The following is a 21,437-nucleotide window of genomic DNA, read 5'->3' as shown; positions in this document are numbered from 1 at the left end:
GTTATTTTTCTGAAGGCAGGAAATAGGAAGAGTTCATTGGGGAGAATTTTAAACCATTCATGACCATACCATTAAGAAAATCCTTAAATGCTTACAGAAATCGAAACAATTCTACAATGTGTGTAGCTTTTCATTCTCTTCTGACAATCCTATGCTGCTTAACAAAATAAAAGGAAAAATGTATATCCATGCGACAAGGGCTTCAGTCAAGGTTGATCTAAATTAAGAAACGTGGTATAAAATGATTTTTTTAAATAGTCTTTGCCTTGTTATGTTATGTTATGTTATATTAGGTTTTGAAAGGCAGGGACATTTGGATTCAGGCATGAAAGCTACCTCCAAACATTCAGACTTGAAAAAACTGGAACAAAACTTTAATTTGTAGTAAGAAAAGAAGAAAGCAACAAACAGATGAATAGGGAGTTTCACTCTGGGAGTGAGAAGTCAGAGTTTATATGTAACATTCTGCTGGTGAATTGGGGCGTATATAAGCATACAAAGTGTCATCTGAGATGCTTTGTGCACAATGAAAACATATACAGTATGTAAATCCATTCAGAGACCTGAAGGCTGCACAGATCCTGTCTATTCCTTTCCTGCTTATTCATTTAGTGTAAGCAAAAATGTAATGTATGAGAGTGTGTTTAGTGAGAATAGAGTCGCAGTGGTGGATAATGACAAAGAGACAAAGACATTGAAGGCACTTAACCTTTGAGATGTCACTGAAAGGAGGAAACATCACCTCATCTTAATCCACATTTGACCTAAAACACACAAGCTATAGTATGACGGTTTTCACACAACACAACATTCAGTACAGTGACAGCTTTCAAGGTTTTTATTTGACGACATGTTTAACAGAGAACAATATTGTATTACTCAGGACATTGGAGGTGTTCTCATCAATCCCCAAGGGACAAAACACAGCCTGCAGACACACAGTGCAGGACAGTTCAGCATTACGTCTGGACTTGTTGAGTGTAGACCTGCAGGCTGTGTTGGTTAAATAGCCTGCGGTCATAAAGCAGAAACGCAGAGCTGCACCATTGTTTACCACAGGCTATTCACTGAAGAGTCGTGTGATGGACGAGAGAAAAAACCTCAGGAGCACGACCCACTTGATTCCTCTTGAATCCGACATAATGGCAAAGTGGATGGAGGGCTTTGAAAAGTAAGCTCAAAGCCTCCTTGCCGTAAAACATTTAATGTGATTAGAACTGTTTTTTAAATGGCCTTATTCTAGCTTTACAAAGTCATACATGTCTTGTGGGAATTTAAAACACTGTCAGAGAAGACATAAATTACATGTTCAGCAGTGGCAAACAGCTGCAATACCAAATATTACTGTAACACCTGCTTTAGGATCCTTTTAGATGGCAATTGCAGATACTGGTTTAAAATGGAAAGGGATGAAGAGAGTTGCAATCTACACAGCAGGAAACAGAAAATAAAAGTGAAATGTTACAAAAATCAATCCAAAATGTGTTGTCAATTTGATGTTGGTAAATTTGAAGTACCTGCATTTGGGGAACTTTAGTACAAACACCCTGAGCTCTTTCTGTTAAGAGTTTAAGAAATCCATATTGATGTGTTTATTGGGAAACTCTTGCCTTATCACACTCTGTCTTCATAATAATTAAACCATTGTGATCATGTCAAATGAGAAACATGAATTCCCAATCCTTCAGTGTCTTATTTTGTGTTATTAAGTCATTGTTTAAAGTGTTGTTAATTTCTGAGACCAATGTGTTTAAAATGGAGAATGATTTTAGAGGGATGTCAGAGGTGTACATAAATGATGCAATGAGATACAGTGCTTAATTGTAATAAGGGAGAAATATGAGGCAGTAAACGCTTGCTTGACATCCTCTGATTAGTTCTTGTTTTAGCTGAAACCTCGGAAGAAGAGGATGTCAGGGTCCTGGGGAGGAGAAGAAGAGCGGGATGCAGATTTGGGTGAAATTTACAGATAAACAGATGGAGTGAAGTGTCGGCATGCATGAGAAAATGACTCAATCACCAATGGGCTGCATGCGACCAGATACCAGGCGGCATGCGTAAGAGATGGAGAGATGGAAGTTATCAACGACAGAAAAAGTGAATTACTGGTTGAAGGCCCAAAGAAGACGGTATGATGAGAAGACAGCGAAAGAATAAATTGTTCCATCTGAGCACAGACCAGAGACAGACAGGAGAGCATGCTGGGAATGAGAAAAGGCTTCACAGGTACAAAAGAAAAACAGTTTGCTATCAGTGGCATCAATACATTTTCACAGTAGAGGACAAAAGATAGTCTTAGACAAACAGCGTAATGAAGAAAATTGCTGTTATGGATTGACAGGAGACAGTGACAAAGGTGCAGAACAAATACTGTATGCTTTTAGTGAAGACTAACCATTATAACACCTTATCTGTAACTGGGTATTTTAACCTTGACTTCACAAACAAAACTGAGTTCAATCTTGTTCTTATAAAGTACATCTTGGTGAACACTGCATGGTTTTGTCGAGACCTTAGGGGTCATTGTTGAGGCAGTTGAGGTGTAAATCAACCAACAAGCCATAAACAAGATCATGACAATTTTATTTAATTCAGACGTCGCCCACGTGACTTTTACAAGGTTAAATGAAAATGGGAAAAACGAAAGTAGCAGAGAAGGAGAATGCCTTTCCATAAACACTCAACTATGTTCAACATAACATTTATTATAAAATGGAACATAATACATCTCTATTTATGTAGGAAATATGAATAAAGAACATATCAGTAAAATGTTCACTGACAAGGAACTATATTGTGTTTTTCTATTAAAAAAATCCTCTCAGATTGACAAATTATATTTATGTTCTTTTCAGGCCCTCTTGACTCTTATTCAAAGTTGGGAAAATGTTGAGCTTGTTTATACAGGTAAAAAACAACATGACAATTTAAACATTTACTGGACCAAACTGGAAGAAATAACCTTTGGACAAAGTCCAGGCAGCCACTACATTTGTAAGCACAACATATCTAGAAAAAACGACAATAACTCAGTACTATATAATGTACTGTATATCACAACCCTCCATTTGCTGTCTAATGCCTTTTTGCGTGGTTTAACTCTTTACTTCAATAATCTCCATTAAAAATGTGGATTTATTATTGACACATTATTATTTGTCATGGACACTGAATTACAACCACATCTGCTCAGTCTGCAATTGTTTAAATTCAACATTGTCATGTTTGATTTGTTTCAATTGTGCATTTCTCAGCATCATCATTTCCATTGTCATGTTAATCATGACAAGCTTTGACATCAACTGCTTTGACGAAAATTATCATTACTTTGCTTTTCCTGCCAGTATTAAATAAATGTATTTTTATCTCTGATATTGGTCATGTATTATCTGTTGTTGTTTCCCAGTAGTGCTTGTCTCTGCCATCCCTCTTTAGCAGATGGATTTACACCATGAGTCTGGTTCTTTTCAAAGTTTCTGCCTGTGGAAGTCTTGCTTGCCACTGTAACTGGTTGAATGTTGCCCTGTGTTTTTCTCATGGTGGATTAATGTTCTCTGTAGATAACATAATAAAGAGCTTTGTTGCTACAGTGTCTTGCATCAATCATTTTGCATCAATAAAATCAATTCAAAAGTGATTACTTGAAAGCAACAGTTTGCTTGGAATGAAACCTGAAGCAGAAACACAAAAAAATTAACTGGATGGCATCTTGTTTGGATAAGCAGAACAGTTCTTCAAAAAATATCTGAAGACTTAATACTGGCCTCAATAACTGGCTTCAGTTTGTAGGGTAAACAGAAAAATGGGCCCCATCAATCCAGGGCTCCAAACTGACATACTGATTGTTTGAATACCAACAATGATCTTCATTAAGATCTTAGAATGAACGAAGCAGTTATTTTCTATGAAGCTATAATGTCATATTAGAAAGGGCTTAGTTATGTGGTCTATCCCCTGTAGCTGTGACACACAAGCAATCAGCCTCTTGCCAACAAGTTATTCTAAGTAAGAGCTCTGACACAATGAAATATGGATAAGAGTGGCGAGGATCGTAGGCAGCTTTCAACAGTTTCCACAGCTTCCCGCCAACACTAATCAATCAGCCGCATTATCTGAACCACAACGGTGCTGACCTGCTGGCTGGAGCTGACATTAATCCTGAGTCCTCCGGTCAGTGTGGAGAAATGACAGGCCAGTATGATACAGGGCCTAATGAGGAGGAAAGGTGCTGATGCTGATGAGAGTATCTGTGGCTCTTTAACAAGCCTGCGCGATTTGATGTCCTAGTTTACAGTGAGCTGTGTGTCTCAGGGGTGCAGGATAATGAGTCGGCCCGGGATTCCCAGGGCAGAAGCTTGTGTAACCCACCTCATGCAAGGGGACGTTCAGTCCCAGAGAGTGAAAAGTGAGAGACAGAGAGAGAGCAGGGAGGGCATATTGGATGTCTGTAGGAGAGAGCAGGAGGTGGAGGAGGGGAGGTGGGTGCATGTCATCCCTGCTTGACATGCTTGTTTGTACACACCGATCATTGAATCGCCGCAACCAAGTGAGAAAAGCGTGTGTTCTCTGTGACAAAGTGACCTCGGGCAACGAGAACACTCACAGACAGAGGAAACAGAGAAGGGAAAACAAATATGGTGGATGGTGGGAGAGAAACAGCAGAGTGAATGTGGTTGGATTCGATACATATTGAGTTGCGTCTTGTTCATGAAACACCTGTCCCAGACGTCTCTTTTTCTCCTTGCCCTCCTGCGCCTAACTCAATCAAACATTTCCCCACAACTCTGAAAAATCTGGCTCCAAGTGCACTCCAAAGCAAATTAGCAAATGTGGAGCTCAGTGACCTCAGCGCAGCGACCATAACACACAGAGTATGCAGTGTCTGTGTGCTCCACCACCCCCCACCTCTCACTGCTGCGTCTGCATGGCTGCATTAGTTAAGCTCAAATGGGTTTTCCGCCATGAGAAGCAGAGCATGACATGCGCTAAACAATGGCAGGCAGATGACGAGCCAGCTCCGCTTGATGATGGCCTCTGCCAATGTGCCTACTTTTTTTTTATGTGGAGGAATATAATCACAGGATGACTCATGAGGGGTGCACAGGTGGCGAGGGGATCTAATGGGTCACATTTTGTGTTCTAACATGCAAATGGTCCAAGGGGGTGGACATACTTAAATAAACAAGCTTATTTTTAGATGGGAGGAAGAATTTTTCTTAATGTAGTGACAATGTGTTTTTCCATGACAAGATTAGACAAAAAATACAAGGACACACCAATGCTCAGAAGAGTGCAAAACACAGAAGGAAAATCAAATAAAAGGCAATCTTTTTTAAGGACAAATTGTAGCCTAATTTAAAAGTGAAATGTTAAATTCTCTATTCTTTTTATGTTTTATTGGTTTATTTTACAGAAACTGTTAATTAACTTTCTAGTGCTGTTTGCCTGAGTGTGCAGCTGGTGTTTGTAATCTGTCTCAGCTATTAACACTGCCCCCCTCTGGCTAGCTGGAAGCCTGATTAAGAAGCAGTGTTTGAATCAATAGGTCACAAATCGAAAGATAAAAGCAACAGTAGTAGCGATTTTTTTGTACGTTATCTTTTGGAACACACACACTCATTAAACCAAAATTTTCACTTTGATATTATTATGGAGTTAGTGAAGTGACACTTTCCTGCATTCCTTCAGTATCTTTTTCGATGAGTGCATGAGGAATTTATCCAAAAAACATCTCCAAAAATAGCTCTTTGTTAGCATAGCAGTTGACCATCACATGAGCCATAACAATCCAAATTGTACCTGATCTATTAACTGCTCACCACTGAGCACCGTTTGAACGTTTGACCTTCTAACACGGCTCATGACATTATGTTGACATTTAAAGTAATCCCTCCCACGGTTCTTAATCCCAGTGGCCGTGGACTGCCCTGACCCATCCCTCCGAGCTGGAGCCCCTTACATGCACTAAGCACACAAAGACAGAGGAGGCGAGGGGGGGGGGGGGCAGACATGGCTCTGATACTCTGATAAGTCCACAAGCACCTTTACACTCTTGGAAGCTTGGGGGCTTGAAACATGTAGAGATGAGAGAAAAGGCTTGTTGATAATCAGACACAAAATGAAGCATTCAATTACACACTTCAATATTGTTCAATGTTGAGACAGAAAAGTGTACTGTAAATCCTCCAGTCTTGTTGGATTATGTCTGAGTCACAGATTAGCATCGATTATCTGAAAAACAAATTCCCTGCAAAGTTTGAAAAATCCTTAAATTCGTTTAAGAACCCAAACCTCTGTTGTAGGTAGTTTTACAATCCTGAACAGGGCTGTCACAATACCACACCTTTAAACTTGGATATGATACTAGTTCAAATCAAACTATATCGATAGCCATTTTGATATAACAGCAACAAAAACGGAAGTTCTTGGAAGAATATATAGGGTAATTTCTTGTATTTCTTGGCCAAAAATGACCAAAAAAAACAAAACAAAACAAAAACTGACTGGTCCAAAACATTGCCAGTGGATTTGTGCAATTTAAACAAGGCTCTCTCTTTTCCCCTGCATCAGCCTGTGGATAAAAATGTGCTACGGTTTTTTTGTTTTTTTAAAACTTCTGTACTATTTGATACTATTAATCTATTAAATGTATAGATTGTATCGTTTCAAGACGTGTCACAACATATCAGAGTATTTAAACCTTTGAGCACTTTAAGCCTTGTAACATCGGGATAAGAAACAAAAATTGAATATTTCTTAGGTACTGTATAAAGGCAACAGTCGAGCTAAATTAATACTTGGAAAGAAACATTCATGGTACTGCTATCAAAGATGGAACAGAAAGTAAAAAGATAAAATTATTTTAAAAAATCATTTGAAATGTCATTCTTCAGCGATCATCTTCAATTTGGGATAATAAAGGTTTTCTGTCTTAATTTGAATTTCGACTGTACAATTTTTGTAGCAGCAATATTTTCAGTTCGAAGTGCTTTCCTGCTTTTGCTAAAATAAATTTGTATTTTGGAAGGAACTGATACAATTGCTTGAAAAAATGGCCTCTGTTTTGGGGATTTTTTCTTCCAGGGGACTGCCCGAAATTCACTTGTGGTTTCCTTACATATGACAAATATTTGAAGACCATTAAAGATAAAGCCAGTGTCATTTGTTTAAGACCTGTATTTGCAGCTTTCCAGAACATACAATGGGAGGAATTCCAGCTAAAAATGAGAATTATGTGCAGAATAAAAGTCTGTCCTTAACAGCTTGCTGCATAATTACATCTAACTTACAGTTGTGTGTTTATCTACTGTCTGAGCAAAGCAAGTCAACTTTGTAACAGATAATATGTGTTCTTTCTTTTATTAACAAGTTCATATCTCTGGCATTGAGAAACTTCTCGGTGAGGTCCATGTATTCCCCATGACGATCTTGGAAAGTTTCATTTGTACATAACGCCCAAACAGATACAAAGTGATGAAATGAGAGGTACAAGATGACAACCCATTTATTTAGTAATACATTCTGCAAACTAGAATTTTTATTCAAACTTCAAAGGCTAAAAAATGAAAGAAAGGAGGCAAAGAGGAGAGAAAATTTAAGGAGTAGGGAGAGAAATGCATCAATTCACAAGCAAGGAATGCAATTTGTTCAATCGACAACACAAATATTACAATTTAGTTCAGGGAACAAAGCTTTTTTAAACATTTTCTTTTTTTTCCTGCCATTCCTTTGGAGCTAGAACATAATACAAAATATACAGTTATTGAAATTTGTAAAATCACTCAGAGGCCTCTGAGAAGCATTTGAATCAACATTGACAATACATATCTACAACACACTAAAGCTATTCTTGAATGTAACCATAAATAGAGCAGACATAAATGTATGTACGCACATATCTGAATGCTTACAAGGTTACCATGTTGAAACACTTGCATTTGTTGAAAGTATGACATCAGCCGCAATGAAAATAAGCTTTCAAAACCTAGATTCAAAAAGTAACATGGGGAGAGAATGTAGCATACAAACCAGTCATGGTTGAAAAGTTGTACCTTGTGAAAACCACGACAAAGTCACTTTGTTGATAGCTTAAGTACCCTAACATTGGGAACGTTTTTTTAATCTGTAAGGGTGTAATGTCAGCAGCATCACTCCTTGTAGTGTTAAGTTGAACAAGTACTTTAGGGGGCAACATGAGGTTGGGTAAGGCAAATCGGTGAGCTTATTTATGAGCTGAAAAAGGTCAGCAATGTGAGGCTCGGGTCACCCTGTGTGGGGACAAATAAACCGCCACTGCTAAGGGTCACACAGTAAACGCCACAACCGAGGTACATCAATATGTATACGAGGGTGCAAGCATTTAAAATCTCTTCTGCCAGGTAGTCCTCCATACAAGAATATACAGGATGCATTCCAGGCAACCAAAGGTAACTCTGTAAATAGCTATATATTCTTTATTTCTCTACAATAACAATTTTTTTAAAGAAAAAAAAAAAAAAGAGAAAAAGCTGATTATACAGATGATCAGTGCATATGACTATCGTCCTGTAGTCATACCTACTTTTCGCACACCTCACATTTCTAAAACCCTGAACTCTCCATACAATTCTAGATTTGAGCTAAGTGAGCATCACAAGTGGATGAGGAGGTGAAATTACACAGGTGAGCATTTAAGGGAGTGTGTGTGTGTCTTTGTGGACATGTGTGGGAAAGGGTGGGGTCAGCTTATACCACAAGGCCAATAGTGTTTCTAGTTACTAATTTCATTACCTGTTTCTTAGAATCAGCACAATTCAGTCAAATACTTTATATGAGCGCAGGCTTACCTTGCTCAAATAGATCAGTGTTAAAAATCATTAAAAGAGAGAACCACGAAAACTGCGTACATTTAAGTCTCCACACATGAACGTCTTTCTGAACAGTTTGAAACAACATAACACAAGACAAAACACATTTCCTATTAATGTTATGAGGTATTTCAGTTCATTACAAATTAAAACAAGGATAATAGATACTTGAGATCCTTTTTTTTTGTTCACTTTTTTTTTGTCAGGGATGGGGAGAAACGTACGCAAAAGAAATGTACAGAATTTACATTAAACACCAAAACGGGAAAAAAAAAAAAAAAATCAAAGACAAGCCACTACCGATATCTGTTAACATTCTATCTACAGCGATTTGTAACATAAAAAAGGCTAATTTTTACATGTACTAATATTTGAGTTTGTGGGTTAAAGAAATGTATAATAAACCTGTAATGTTTAATGGGTCTCTTCCTTCATTTCTACATTTTAGGGGCAATGCAAAAAGCCAAGAAGTTTTGGGGATATCAATGGTGTCCAGATGCAAAAAAATGCATGACATTTTTTTATAAGCTATGTAGTGGGTGTTGAAAACAGGCTACCTATAAAATCTGATTATATTGCAAACATATCAAACTTTTTCCACAAGTTCTGGTTTGTTTTGAAGTAAACATTTAAAAGTGTTAGAAATCTGTAATTTTATCCAAAAATTAAATGAATTGTGACATTTCTTATGCTCTGCTTCTTTTTGGTTGCAGTTTGGTTGTTGCTTTAATTTTAATGTGAATGAAAATTTGGTGAAAATACATTTGAAGGCAAACACGGGGAACAAATGTCCAAACAGACATGTTTGCAGTTTTAAAGGTCTACTGAGTTATTGACGTCACTTGTACAGTTAAGCGGTACTCCATGGAGTTTTCAATTCAAACAAATACTTGAGTGTGCAAACAAATGTTTTGTACCTTCACATGTACGTGTCCTAAAGGCCTGACAAACATGTCCAATGATACTCCACACAAACCTGCACATCAGCGAGGGGTTAGATCAGATTTTTCTGAAGGTTAACAGTTTAATGCCAGGTTACCATGACGACTATAAAAATTCAAATTACTGCCTCTGCAGTCAACAAATGTGTTCTCCAATACATAGTGATGTTTGTTTTGAATATTCATTCTAGCAGAGCGGGGAGATTGTCATCAAATTAGATCTCAACAGCACCCCCAGTGGTCAAAAACTCAACAGAGTACCTCTAAATGTTATTATAACGAATAAATAGAACTCTTAAATTAATTTTGCTCTTCTACAGTTAAACCTTTAAACACATTTTATAGGTTTACAGTTTGTTTCTTTAGGTTTAGATTTAAAAATAACTAAATTCGTCTTTGGCCATTATTTACCACAAGAGCAAATCAGAGTGCAGCTAATATAAGAGATTTAGGATATAATGAAAGTTCAAAGTCATTAATAATAAGCTACTCACCCCAAACCCGAATGAGCGGTGAAATAGTTAAGATTGTCACGGTGATGTATGAAGAATTAAAACTGTATTACATGAGTGCTGTGTGTTCATTAGTGATTAGAGGGAAATATTAGCCCAATATTTGCAATATTTTAACTAACCAACACAAACCACAATCATTTTTTTCCCCACAGCAAACACTACCTTAAGGGACATGATTTATTCCTTGAAAGTTAAAGTCAAAAATATATACATACATAAATTCCAAACAATTTGCAATGTTAACAGAAAATGGCGAAAAAGAAACTAAAATAAAACCATTTCTTTTGCAAGATTTAAATATCTATTGAGTGTAAAGAACAGATTCAGTTGGTGACTTATCTTTGCAGAGGGGAAAATAAATCTAAATCCACCCACAGATTGTTAACTGTACTGTGCTGAGATGGCCTGTGGAGAAGGAAAAGATGCTATGCAACAGTAAGAACTTAATGTAAAGTGAGAATTTGTTCTTGGTTTAAATGTCTAACTAAAGAGCACTGGGGAAGTTTGTTTGAGTCAAGAGTTCCTGCTGTAGGAAATTAAAATCAGTGCTTTATCTGTTCATATAAGTCAAATCAACATGTCAAAGGCAGAAGCTAAACAAGTTTATCTGTACCACACAACAAAATGAAATGCAAATTAAAAAACATAACTTGGCATGGGCTGTCATAAAGCTGAAACAGGAGATTTTAAATCATATGGCACCCACAACGGGCACTGTGAATAATGTACATTTAGAAAATGGAATTTAAATTTGACACTAGGTTTGGAAACTAATCCAGCTCTGACTAGATGCAAACCATTGCAGACTGGGAACATTGAATTACTTGTGTCTTCTAAGGTTACAGTATAGTTGTGACGTATAGCTTGACGTTGTTCAAATAGCATTGCAGCATGTAGACTGTGTTACCTAAAGAGCTTTGGAATTCAGACCAAGTAGTGAAGTGTATATTTTGAGTTGTCAGGGAACCCTTGCTGAAAAAGGACAGACGACGAGTTTGAGCATTTCCCTTCAGTTCCAGCCTGGTCTGTTGTCTGACCGACTCAGCGAATTTGAAATTAAAGTTGCACGAACAGAGCCGCCTCTACACAAACACATGTGCGCATAAACAAACACACAAGCACCCACGCACGCACGCTTGCAAGTATCTATGTCACAGACAAATGTTTTAAAAAGGGGTCTTTTTTCGTCAGATGCCTTGAAGTGGGAAAAAAAAAAAAAAAAAAAAGTATTTCCTCACTGCACACTTCCAAAATGACTGAGAAAACGCTGTCATTATTTTTTTTAAGCATGTACAGAAAACCACTTAGAAAAAATAAAATATAATTAAAAAAAAAAAAAGCATAGGGAAAATATATTTAGGATTTAAATGGTATGATATAGAGAGCTTACTGTGCTGTCAACTATACAATTTACCCGTTTCTTAAAAAGGAGCATAGACCAACTGAAAAAAATACAATAAAGAAAAGTAAAAGCGCAGAGACATTGTTGTGCCTGGAGGACAAGCAGAAATTTTCACTGAATAGACATTTGTTACAATTCCAGAAGAGCAGGAAAAGGCAGATAGTGCATAAAAAGGTTCTCTTTTTCATTTCTTTCATTTTTTAACTTAAAATCAAGCTGCATTAAATACAGGCCGTTTGTACAGGACAATTGCACTTCACAAAACAGAAATATACAAACACACAAGGAAATGTGAATCAAATTAATTACAGCAACAACAAAAACAAAATCACTACTTAAGCTGATTATTCAACAAAAAGAAAGAAGACCTTGTGGACTCACTTGTTACGGGTTACTTTAGAGGAGAGTATTAAGGTGGGTGAACATAAAGGGGAGACGAGACGGCGGGGATCCTGAACTCCAAAGTGGACTGGTGCTGCACTATTCCAGGTTTGTGTGCATGCAACTCCTCTTCCTCCTCCCTCTTCCTCCTCCTCCTCCTCCCATGAAATTCCCTTCTTAGAAACCAATAGCTCAGAGTGACGGAGAGACAGACTGCTGAGCTGAGCTGCTGTTGGTCTTGAGAGGATGGTGGTTTGTAAACGCTATGCTGTGTTAGTGGTAGGAGGTTGTGTTACCACATGTCGTCTGTGGACGCAGAGTCCTTGATAAGAGAGAAGAGGAAGGAAAAACCCTTCAGACTCTGGCTTTACATCCACAAGCTCCCTATCAAGAGCTGTTCTAAGCATGAATGATACAAACTGAAACAACACAATCATTCAGGAGGTTATAGAAAGGCTTTGCAATTAGCATCATCTCTGACATTGGTGGAAATACTTAATGGGATGAAGCTATGTGTCGTTTCTTTCTAAGTGCTGCACTGAAACTTGGCAAGTGTTCAGCCAAACTTCGCGGCATTCCTACAGATAACACCCTTCACTCATTTGCGAAAATAATTCAGATGAAAGAGCAACAAATAAAGATTGAAATATTCAGATACAAATGTTTCGAGTTGGAAATAACTTCAATTATTTTTTGGTTAAATAGAAGACGCAAGTAACTACAATCAGGATCATCACTGCTTGTAGTCTGACTGAATTTAATGAATGCACAGAAGTAAGCTTACTCACACCTTCATGACAGCCTTAATACCTTTTTCTCATTCGAGACGTATCGGAAAAAAAACTGGGGAATAAGTCTCCTATTTTCATTTTTGCAGGAAACAACTAGAAGATGTTCCCATGAGGACGTGAATCCCATAGTACCTTAACCTGGCGCAAAATATTAATGTAATTATATTTCAATGTATGGCATCCAACTCATGTGGCAATAAAAAGATCTCATAGATCTCTGAAAATAAGTCCTCTGAAGGTATTTCTCATTAAACAAAGGATCTCACACTCTATTGCCCAGGGCTCATCAGTGGAAGATCTTTTTAGTAGACTGGTTCCATTGATAGTATTGGTATCAGCTTTGGATACTGCCTAAAACACTGTCGAGAACGGACAAGAAAGTCAGTCAATGCAAACCTCACATACCACAAAAATCTGATGATTTCAGTGAAATGATCTGGTGATACAAAAAAACAGTACTTTCCAACAACACGAAACTTATTTTTGAGCAATAGTATTGTCAGGATGCTTAAACATGAACCGTGTCGATTAGCTAAGATTGATAAGACTGGTTTCTGCAGATCGGCAAACATCAAAAGGACTTGGATCAGGGCCAAGACAACTTGATTGAGACATCCCTGATGTTTATACATCACCTAGCTACAAAAGGTTAACCGTCTGCACCCAGTTCTGAGAGAGACTTGCCAACTCTGAATGTCTCTGAAGTCACAGTCTACAGATTACAGAGACAAACGGTGTGTTCTTCTGCTCAACAACTACTCTATAGGTGATATAATAGCAAACAAAAACATCTGAAATCAGACTGTTTTGAAGTAATTTAATTAATTGTATTTTCACTGTTAACATTTGAAATCTTACTTTGTTCTCACAACAGTTCACTTTGGTCCTTTAAATATTCTAGATATCAATGTACTAGTACAAAACGATGAGCCTTCGGTCTAATCACTTCCTGCTTTACATTTATTTGGTTGTTTTAAATCACACTTCATTTGTTAATGTATATTACATGGGCAGAACTTGTGTTTTGTTTCAAATACTTCTCATTGAGGAAGTCTCAACACAACAAGCTCTGTGTTGCTGTTTCAATGTAATAAAAAAAAGGGTGTGATTAAGTGGTGGAGGAAGACAATATCCTGATAGAGGCAAACGCACGGACCGCAGAACCGGTAGGGCCGGTGGGGCCAGAGCCGACCGGCTGTTAAATAGAAAATAATGACAATAACACATCAGTAGGCAGATAATCATAAGCTGCAGCAGCCCATCAGCGAGCAATAAAAGAAAGAAATGTCAACACATTTTCTGACATTACACAAAGCTTTTACTTCCGGAATAATGAAACGCCAGATTAAAACACTTTTCTGGGCACTGTCAAAAAAAGTTGAGAAGTGAGTTGATCAACCTCGAGCTGACGATGAGAGGTGTTATTTGAAGAGTTGTGTTGAGTTTGAAATGTAACTTTAAATTGTGCTATATGCATGTAATGTAAGAGGTGCAGATGGTGCTGCAACACCCCTTAAAATAAGAAATTCTATTATACAATACATTTACCGGTAAGTAATTTTTTTTAACCAGAAAATAAACTCTCTTTTTACCATGTTGATACCAAGGTTAGTCATAGATGCTATACAAAGGGATCACAAAAAGTTAACTGACAGGACCGTGTATAGAGTCTGAGAGTGAGAGAGAGTAGGAAATAACATGGCAGAAAGGAGCCACTTAGTCATATTCAAACCCGAGCTGCCCGTTTTGTGGACTAAAAGCCTCTGTACATGGGAAGCGTGCACTGAATACCATGCTACTGGCGCTCCAAGAAGTATATCAGACTGACTAGCCAATGTTACCATATTTTAACTGTTAACCCAAAACAGGAAATCATGTGATCTGACTGACAGTTAACCCTCTAGCCTTTTCTGTATTCTGTGATGCTGTTAAGATCTGTATCTGCGTCTTTCAATAGGTCAACACTAATACCAAATTTGTATAATACTCAGCAAAACATAACCTTCTATCTGAAAGTCATGTCTTCAGAATTAAAGAATGAATGGGCGGGTAAGATATATTCAGTGAAAGGACAAAAGAGAATATTTAAGAAAGCAGTGTCCGCACTGCAAGTAAAAAGATGAAAAACAATGAATGTCTGACTTTTTTTTTTTTCCTCTATCCAACCAAGCACCTGGGTGCAGCGCACAGGTAGAACCACAGGCGCCAAGGACAGCTCAAACAGAGCAAAGAGATGAGTGGATGTGGGGGGGGGGGGTTCTTAAAAGAAGAAGATGAGAACAAAAGGCTTCTTGACAAACTGGTGTTTGAGAGAAGGCAAGTGATGAGTGAGAGCACTCAAAATAAGTCTTAAAAAAATAAAATTAAAAAAAAGACCAAGGGACCCACAGCTACGATGTTACATCATGTTGAGCCCATGCCTTATGCAAAGAACTAAAGTGGTCATTTGAGTAGGTCCTTGACCAGGCCACTCATTTTAGATTCAGTCAGAACTATTGTAATAACTGTTTAACAATACTGGATCAAATCTGCAACAAGTGGGTGGGATGATAAAGACTTTTCCTAAAAGACCTGGAGTTTATCAAGGCTGCAACAGCTGGTTTAGTTGACAACTCACAAAGAGTGTTGAATAAGGTAAGTAACGGTCCAGATTATGAGTCAATCTGAATCAATCTTTGAAAAAACATTTGAGGAATTCTATTTTACTTGGCTCTGTGAAGAACCGTGGCAAATATTATTTTTCTATCTGCACAGCATAATACAGAAGAGGTGAAGAAACCAACATCTTTCTGAAAATACCCTTATTTAGAAAATTAAATTAAATATTCAAACAATGTACCAAATGTGAAAACAGCTCTGTCGCCTCTTTGTGTTCGAAGGAGGGATGAATAATGTTTCTTTTAAAACAGGATTTGAAGGAATTCTGGTTTTCATTTCATCAACACAAAACCTAAAAATGTCACACATTAGCTCTTCTCTATTTAAAGGGAACTAACTGGTGAAATCAGCTCATGTAATACACCTGACATTCATGCCGTTTGTCAGAACTAGAACAAAGTAAGGCTGTTGAAGTCCTACTCTGAATATCTATGAAGATTTTTTCCTGGTCTCGGTCAAACGGATTATGTTTTTCTATTTTTCTTCAGCCCACATAAAATGAACAGAGGGCAAACAGATGCCCTTGACCGGTCACTTTGGCACGGTGGTTTCTTTGGTTGTTGCCCACAACATTTAGAGTCGATTACCCGATGTCACACCGTGTCCCAACAGCATGCGAGTGTTATATACCGTATCACGCATGACCTTTTAATGTTTCATTATTTGCTCTGTGAATTTAAGTTTTGCCCTGCAAACAGCAGGTAGACTACATCTAATGTTTTTGTTTTGAAGGCAGACACAAGGATGTGTGGTGCTCTGTATTGAGGAACAACACAACACTCAGGATCTTCATTAAAACAAGTTTTTCTCTGGTGTTGTTGACACAATGCAAACATCAACACTTCAACCTTGGATGTGGATATTATGAATACACCATTATCTCCACGTTGTACAACTATAGCTAACACGCTGTTAGAGAAGAGCGAGTTTTAAGTAGAGCCCCCCTTCTTCCTTATTCCTTGTCCGTCGACGCAAGAGACAGACAGGCAAATAGAAATGGGGCGTTGGGGTAAAAACTGTGTGCTGCGTCCATAGACTGTAAATATTAAGGGTCGAAGTTGGAGTGAAATCAGCCATCTGTTACCGAAGGCGCTCCGGAGGCTCATCGACGACAGCTGCCATGCTGGTAATCTTGTCTCATCCTAATTTCAGTCAACCTAACGACATGCTTAGAGCCAAAGCTGAGGCAGGTCTTTTTGATGAACCGTTACATCGCGCTCACCTGTCAATCAGCTCAGCTACGTGCCTAACTATGGACAATGAGTATGGTTTTCAAAATAAAGACGGAACCGTTTAAAAACGTGACTCCCGGTGTTCCTGAAGCCAGTCTCAAGCGGACACTCGCCCAACTGCAGGATTTTGCAATTCCACATTTACTTCCTTTTTGAACACCGACAGTATCCGCTTAGCCGCACTGCTCTGGTCATTTCCATGTATGGTCTGTAGCACTTAGTGGACATATATATATATACTGTATGCAAACTTACATTTTAAGAATTCTTTACATGTTCTTTTATTTAAGCAGATATCTCAGTGAATGACTTAGATTTCATTTAAAATGTGGGATTTTGGAAGGCACCTTGCGACCCCCCCACTGCTCTATGTAACATGAACACTTCCTTGTCCTACAGTGTTGAATACCCCCATGCATAAAAATTGTTAACATTTACTGGTTATACATTAAAAAACTCATGCATTGTCCAACTCATGCACACTTGTAGGGGATACAACGACAAGCTGTGATACTTACTGTGTCATCACTTCGGTAGGGGTTGAGTTTGTTGTACACTGCTTCAATAACACTTCGTCTGAAGAGGAAAAAGTACAGAAACATTTTGTGTCAATAAAAAGTAAAAACAAAATGGACTAAAGATACCAAGTGACATAAAAATGTTTTTTTCCAAAATTAAATATAAATGTCACTTACTTGCTTGCGAGCTCTCCTCCAGGAGGGAGGTTAGGGATGCTTTCAGACGCTAACGTCCGCATAACATGGACCAAATCTGGGATGCCTTCATCCCCCTGCTTTTTGATGATCTCTGGCGGGAAACAAAAGTGTATTCATTTTAACCACTATTAAGGAAGGACAGGACTAGTTGTGCAACATATAAAGTTACAAAATATGTCCGAAATTAACCCTTTGACTAACCAGCCTAGGTGGCGCATAAATGGGAGGAAAAAAAACAAAAAAAATCACTGGCCAAACATATTTTTTAACTGGCGGAAATGACAAATTGTATTTTTCTGTCACATACTCATATGAACATTTAACTAAGAAAGCATAATGTTCCATTGCATCAATCACAAATTCATTCATTTTAAATCAGATCAGGAAATTGAGAAATCAAAAATAAAATAAAGTACATGTACATCTATATACACACACACACACACAAATACAAAGCAGAACTGTGTATCTTTCACAAGGCTGAACCTATTGAATAGTTTTGATTTAAAAATATGTTGTTTACTTAATACAATTACAAAAATGTTCATGTATTGTGTGTATATACAAAGACGATACATGAGGATCAGTATTTTGCGTTGTTCTTATTCTAAAGAAATGTCTCAAAATGCTGGAACTTCAGTTTTTGTTTCTCTCTCTTTTGTATGACTCAGGTAGTACAGTGTTTTTCCCCCCTTATTGTATTATGTAAATGTTATATTTACATGAAATTATTAGATTACATTTTTTAATCCTTACCAAAATAAACTTCATGCTTTAATATTTTTTCTGTACATCATTAGGGGTAAGAATTGTTGTTTTTATGATTACTATATGTATTGTTATTCGATTCTGGGGTGATAACAATACTGTACCTGTTATAGAGAAGCTACCTGTTTACACGAACAAAAAGGTTGCCTAATATTTTTATTTTTGGAGTCCTTTTTTCCCCCCCTCAAGGTTCAAGGCTCTTGGGCTAGATGGTCTCATACAGATTATAGAGTTCTGTTGACATTTACATTCATTCAATGTTGCCTCTTGAAAGAATAATAAAAAGGTTTAGTAACGATTTCTGAGCCCTGCAGTCAGCTACTGGTCCCACAGCCAAAAAACATTAACTAGTAAAGGGTTCTAAAGACAAGTTGTTTCTTCTGGATGTATAGTCAGCATCGATCAATGTATGTTGAACTATTTCTGGATGAAATGGACACTGATAATAAAATATAACTTGTTCTCTCAAAAACAGAAATTTGATCATCAGCTCAGATGCAAATCAGAGCCCCCTGTTTTTAAATTTCATGTTAAAAACCCCCAATGAGAACATGGCCTTTATGTAATTTGGGAATATAATGTGCCCAATGTGTCCATTTTAAACTTTTTAATGTGGTCTATTTCCCAAATGATTCTCCCTTACCTTCTACTCTGGACTCCAGGTATTTATCCAGCTCAGCCTCCCGTTTCACTGCTTCTGGGGACACCTTTGGGGCTCCAGGAAAGCAGATTAACACAACACTCATATTGTCCCGGCTTCCCTGTAAGGAAAATAAAGCACAAACACAGAGGTCATGCAAATTAAGAATGACACCAAAATCCAAAGTATGTAACAAAATATATTTTTAGATTTTCCACACAATCCATACCTTGTACAAGCAGGTGTCAACAATTTCATTGGTGACTCTCTCAAGATCGTCTGTCACCTCTAGCCTTGACCTTACAAAGTCACACAGTTCCTCATTCGCCATAACATCCCAGATGCCGTCACATGCTAGAATAATGAATTCATCTTCTGCCTCGGATCTCTCTATTGCATAAACTTCAGGCTCTGGAGATACAAGCTGCTCTGTCGGGCCTTTTCCATGTACACACTTGTAGTCGAAGTCTCCCAAAGCTCGAGACACAGCTAGGGACCCGTTAACTCGCTGGATCATGACAGAGCCACCAGCATTCTGGATCCTTTCCTTCTCCAATGGATTGCTGGGTTTGTGATCCTGAGTGAAGAAATGAACAGCTCCACCCCGGCTAAGAAGTCCCCTTGAGTCGCCACAATTGATAAAGTAGATATGACTTGGAGAAATCATCACTCCCACTGCAGTAGAGCCACTGCGATCCACACCGTGCTTCTTCTCTGAGATGGTTCGCATGTGTTCATCAATTTGCAGAAAACCTGTGCGGATTCCATTCTTCACACTTTCCACAGACTGGTCCTCCTGCAGAGCACTCTGGAAGTCCGAGTTGCTGGTGATGTGCTCCAGCAGGTGCTCACAGCAGTACTTGGCCACCTGAGAGCCAGCATGCCCATCATAAACCGCAAAGAATGACCAGGGGTCAAGACCATGAGGAAGGCCAATAACTGCCGTGTGTGCATCTTCCATCTCTACTCGCCAACCCTGCATGCTGCTCAGGCCATACCTCATGTTGTTACCCTCTCCACGGGAGTTATACTTTTCCATCTTTGGTTTGTCCAGAAATGCACCCATTATTTCCCTTGTGAGATCTGTAACATAGATAAAAGGAGAAAAACTCCATTCACAAGTCATGTCAGAAATGTGTTTCGCACTATATCCCACATTCTTCTAACTTTATGGCAATATGAACATTTTGATAATATGGTTAAAACAGATACCCCCATAGTCTATCCATTTGTGGCAAATGACAAGCCTGTTGGAGTTGAGTTCAGATGCCATGCTCTAATCTAAAAATAGTGTTACAGTGTACACAGTTTGACTACATATTAGGAACAGCGCTGATGTGGATCAAATTGAAACGCCCTTAAGTCTGATCAACATAAGTGCACATTAAATGCCTAAATTAAGCTTAAATATAGTTAATCGTGCCAATAATACAACGCTGTGCAAGTATCTCCGTTACCTTCACAATGCACAACACTATAACATATTATATAGTCAATTTTAAATTGGGTAAAGCTATCGTTGCATGCCTGCAAAGCGAACCCCAGCTAGTTTACCACCACAAGATGAATTCAACAGATTACAGATCAGCGACCTGATGAACTATTTACATTATGAAGCTGGGAGGTTATAAAATAGTTCATGCTGTTGGATTGACAAAAAAAGTTAACTTAGTAGCTGGCACAAAACCCTAACCTAAATAAACAAACACCCTTGCCTAGTGGAGGCCTTGACCCTTGTCCTCAGAGCTAACTTTGACAGGCGGTTTGCTAACGAGCCTCGGCCTTGCTATGCTATTCGCTAATGCTAATGTAGCAATGGGAGCTAACTGCCCAACGGTCATCAATTGCCACAGAAATAGTTAAACATTTTTTTGTAACTTACCAAAATGTCAAAAAATACCGGATGACAACAACGGAAGCTGCGACGGTGACAAACAGTGTCTCGCAGCGGTTCACACCGGAAAGGTTGACCGAGGAAACTGAAGATCTGAAGGGGGGGTTGAAGCTAGCCAAGTCAGTAAGCTAGCAATGAGAGTCGTCACTCAGATAAAACGTCTTCAGTGTGAAGGTCCCTCTTTGCGTCCGTCCGTGATGCATTACATTATCTCATCTGGACTCTCTAATGTTTATTCTAGAAGGTTTTCATTGATTTTTTGTGGTCTCGGAGGTTTGTATGGGGGAAGCTGAAGCGTCTGTCCCAGCCTCTCCGCGAGACAGCTTGACAGCTTGCTAGCTACTGTTAGCTCCGGAGGTACACACATACACACACACACACACACACACAGAGTGACGGCTATGTGCGAGGCTATGTTGACGTAGTGGATGAACTGGGTCATTACAATTTCCGGGATCATGACGTGACGTACACAAACATTTTTTTTGGTAAAAGGAGCAACTTTAAATTAGTAACTGAAATTATCTTAGCGTCAAAAACTACCCACAATCGAGTCAACAAGCATAGAAAGCTTAGCGTAGCCCTATGATATAATGTTTAATTCTATTAGACAGAGAGAGCGAGAGAGCGAGAGAGCGAGCGAGAGAGAGAGA

General features: G+C 38.3%; 1 protein-coding gene across 2 annotated transcripts; it reads right to left on the bottom strand.

Annotated features, from left to right (window-relative positions):
* Positions 1 to 8,484: 8,484 nt before the first annotated feature.
* ppm1aa (protein phosphatase, Mg2+/Mn2+ dependent, 1Aa) lies at positions 8,485 to 21,377 on the bottom strand. Of its 2 annotated transcripts, none has more exons than XM_079370139.1 (6): positions 20,773 to 21,377; positions 19,120 to 19,973; positions 18,894 to 19,011; positions 17,462 to 17,573; positions 17,285 to 17,342; positions 8,485 to 12,407 (listed from the first exon to the last, which is right to left on the bottom strand). In XM_079370139.1, the coding sequence occupies exons 2-6, from the start codon at positions 19,954 to 19,956 to the stop codon at positions 12,378 to 12,380; spliced, it is 1,155 nt and encodes a 384-aa protein (XP_079226265.1). In that variant the 5' UTR covers positions 19,957 to 19,973; positions 20,773 to 21,377; the 3' UTR covers positions 8,485 to 12,377. The 2 variants fall into 2 exon arrangements, with proteins under 2 accessions (XP_079226265.1, XP_079226266.1); XM_079370140.1 differs by lacking the exon at positions 20,773 to 21,377 and adding an exon at positions 20,584 to 20,685.
* Between the last annotated feature and the right edge of the window lie 60 nt (positions 21,378 to 21,437).

This window comes from Symphodus melops (assembly GCF_947650265.1).
Source record: "Symphodus melops genome assembly, chromosome: 19".
NCBI lineage: Eukaryota > Metazoa > Chordata > Actinopteri > Labriformes > Labridae > Symphodus > Symphodus melops.
The sequence above is the reverse complement of the archived record's forward strand: the minus strand, read 5'-3'. Positions and strand labels throughout refer to the sequence as shown.